We start from the raw sequence: 3,030 nt of genomic DNA, 5'->3' as shown, positions 1-3,030 counted from the left end.
CTGTTTGCATTTGACGTAATAACAATTCGCTAGCAGTTCAATACTAATTGTGGAGTTGTTTATTGTTAAGTCTATAATGCAACACTAAATAACGGCAAGCGTCGTCATCGTTAGTTAGACTTTGAAAATTGTCTTACAAATGCTTTAGCGACGCCTGGTCATCGATGTGGAGTCGCATAGTGACGACGGGTGTGCGGCTGCCTAAATTAATGGCCCACACTAAAAACTAAGTATATTTCTTGTTTGAGAACTACAAAGAGTGTTTGGATGTTCCGCTGTTCGCTAGTTTTAGGATAATATGATAATTCTGGCATGATGTGGTCTTTAAGGTTCATTGTTCGATCCCATTTCGCTTTGATAATATTGATTGCTTGTTAGAAAGTTCGATAAAAAAATTTCTCATTGTTCTTGCATTTTTTTTCAAAAATGAATATTGCAGTTGCTTAATGATTAATTGGTCGACGTCGTCGTCAACGTGAGCTCGAAAATCAACAATATTGTTTCCCATTTTGAATTGTAAAATACGCGGTGCAATTCTATTTTTATTCTTTTTCTCCGGTATGTTAAATATGTTGTAAACATGTTCGTTCGATATTGAGTTGAAAATACAAAAATGTTTTGTATTAATCATCATAAGTTCTTAACTCATCATTACAGGGAACTAAACAAGCCTAACATTTGGCAACAAATGAAAGATCATTTTATTTCCTATGCAATATTTGAAATATAACTTGTTTAATTCGGGTACCTCATCTCATCTCATAATCCTCAATTGGTGGGTCTCCGTTCATATATATAGACCCATCATAACGTGCTGATCAAAATCAAAATTAATCGACTTTGAATTAGTTAGAAGAACCACGTTTTTTCATTTGAAAGATTTCGGTGTTCTTGTAGATTGACCACCTTTTTTTCTTGAGAAAATCCCACTAAGTGAAGGAATTAAGGTTTTCTTTTGGGCTTTCTTCTTGAGAGAAGATGGGCTTGTTTCCTGCTGTTTGGGTGCTTCAATCATCACTTTGGTTAAAGATGGGGGACTAGCAAACTTCACTGACCTGTTATTTTCAAACCCCAAGTAATCATCTTCATCGCTACTTTCTTCAATCTCCGGATGATTTACTTCCGCTCTTTCAATGAATTTGATCTCTTCTATCTCCTTATCAACAGGCGAAGGCTGTTTTGGATGAAATGTTTCTTTTCTCGACTTCAATTGTTTGAGTTCAGACTTGGTCTCTTCTAGCTCTTGTTTGAGCGATGCGAGGTAGTAAGCCATGCATGTGTCCTCCTCTTTTGCTTTTTCAAGGGTTTGTTTCGTCTCTTCGAGCTCTGCTGCTATGGCTCCAACTTTTGTTCGGTATTGGTTGACATTGCTTTGATCAACAAAGCTCTCAGCCTGCGAAGGTCACTCGTACAAATGACCAACTGACCATAAACACAAATGAACATATTCGTCCTTCGAATTTGAATAACTTTAGCATCAAAATCCATCGGTTAAAAGTAGTGGACATACATGCATAGACACGCAAGATATATATGCATGTGAAAAGTTGATAGGTTTATTTAGCTAGGTTATAGCCATGCAAAAGTACATGGGGTGTAATGCATAATAATTAATGTACAATCAACTATATGGCAAAGTATGAAGCACGAAATAGGAGATATATATTAAAGAAGTAAACCTGTTTGATCTGCTGGCCGGCATAGACCTCTCCGGCCAAAACTTTTTCTCCGAACAACATGACAGCCTCTTTAACGGACTTGAATGGTCTCCGCATATCAATCTCAATATTCCCTCTCACTACCAAACCTTCCTCCATCTCCATCGATCTTTTTCAGAACCCTAATGTTCAAACCACTTGTACATGCATGCACAAACAAGCACACATTGAATTTAAGGTGTAATGAAGATTGTAATGATATAATAGAGTGTGAGAGAGAGTTGAATAAAAAGAGGGTACGTATCTTTGCGTTCACTTCACTATATAAAATTCTGTTAATGGAGGGTGATGTTTTTAGTTTGGTGGTTGTACCGTCTTTATCTTTTCTTAATCCTTTAATTTCTACCATATATACCGGTTTTTAATCTATTATAAACAAATCGTATTATATTTTAAAAAAATTCATGTACTTTTTATGTTCTACTTAGTGGATATTTAACTTAATGTTCTTTAATTAGTTAAGAAACAAATGAGCAATCTTGAAAACCAAGATATTTTTCTATGCAGTTCTAGAGTATTTTTATGATAACGTATGTGTGAATAAATAATCGAAAATATTTCTGAATGGGAAATAACTGAATTGAAAGAGAGATCAAATGTAGCTGAGTTTGGAGGGATACCCCACTCGACACTCGGTATTTATTATTGTCTAGTCTTGTGATTTTGACCCTCCTCCTATCACCACTTGAATTTCTTCCATAACCATTAGTGTTTTTGTCTAGATTTAGGTGAATTTTGTCTTTTGGGCCAACTGCTTTAAATATGATGACTTTGTTTTTGTATGTTTCAATTATATTTTGTTCACAGTGTTGGATGATTATGATAAATAAGGAATGTTAATTATCAGTGTCTTGATTTGAAACCATTTGAAATTAACTATTCGGTCAACACAATATTCAAGCATATCTAGGATACCTCAATTTTTGAAGTGACCATGTTCGTCCCAAACCGTAATCTAATAGTTGTTACTATGTTTTCTGAAATCATGAGCTAAACTATGAAAGATATGACCTCGAAGTTGGACAGACTAGAGAAGTTCCAACCAAACAACTTCCATCATTGGCAAGAGAAGATAAACTTTCTTCCTACCAATCTATAGAGCAAACTAGACGCCATTGCAAATGAGAGAATGATGACTACATCTATAGAGACTACATTCTTATTGGTATGTAATAACGTATCCCTCAAGATACATTAGAAAGTGACGAGGGCGCATTGGCAAGTCCCCACCAATGTCGATAGAGATTTCAACCAGTTGTCCTACGACGATGGATCGATCCACAAATAGCAACATAGTGTGCCTTGTTGTCAA

The 3,030-nt window shown here is 35.5% G+C and overlaps 1 protein-coding gene across 1 annotated transcript; it reads right to left on the bottom strand.

Annotated features, from left to right (window-relative positions):
• Nucleotides 1-594: 594 nt before the first annotated feature.
• Nucleotides 595-1,902, bottom strand: LOC145100677 (WEB family protein At3g51220-like). The gene is made up of 2 exons (XM_079037858.1): nt 1,680-1,902; nt 595-1,393 (listed from the first exon to the last, which is right to left on the bottom strand). The coding sequence occupies exons 1-2, from the start codon at nt 1,821-1,823 to the stop codon at nt 869-871; spliced, it is 669 nt and encodes a 222-aa protein (XP_078893984.1). The 5' UTR covers nt 1,824-1,902; the 3' UTR covers nt 595-868.
• Nucleotides 1,903-3,030: the final 1,128 nt, after the last annotated feature.

Source organism: Lactuca serriola, chromosome 4 (genome assembly GCF_051521515.1).
Source record: "Lactuca serriola cultivar US96UC23 chromosome 4, Lser_US96UC23_V15, whole genome shotgun sequence".
Taxonomy (NCBI): Eukaryota; Viridiplantae; Streptophyta; class Magnoliopsida; order Asterales; family Asteraceae; genus Lactuca; species Lactuca serriola.
The sequence above is the reverse complement of the archived record's forward strand: the minus strand, read 5'-3'. Positions and strand labels throughout refer to the sequence as shown.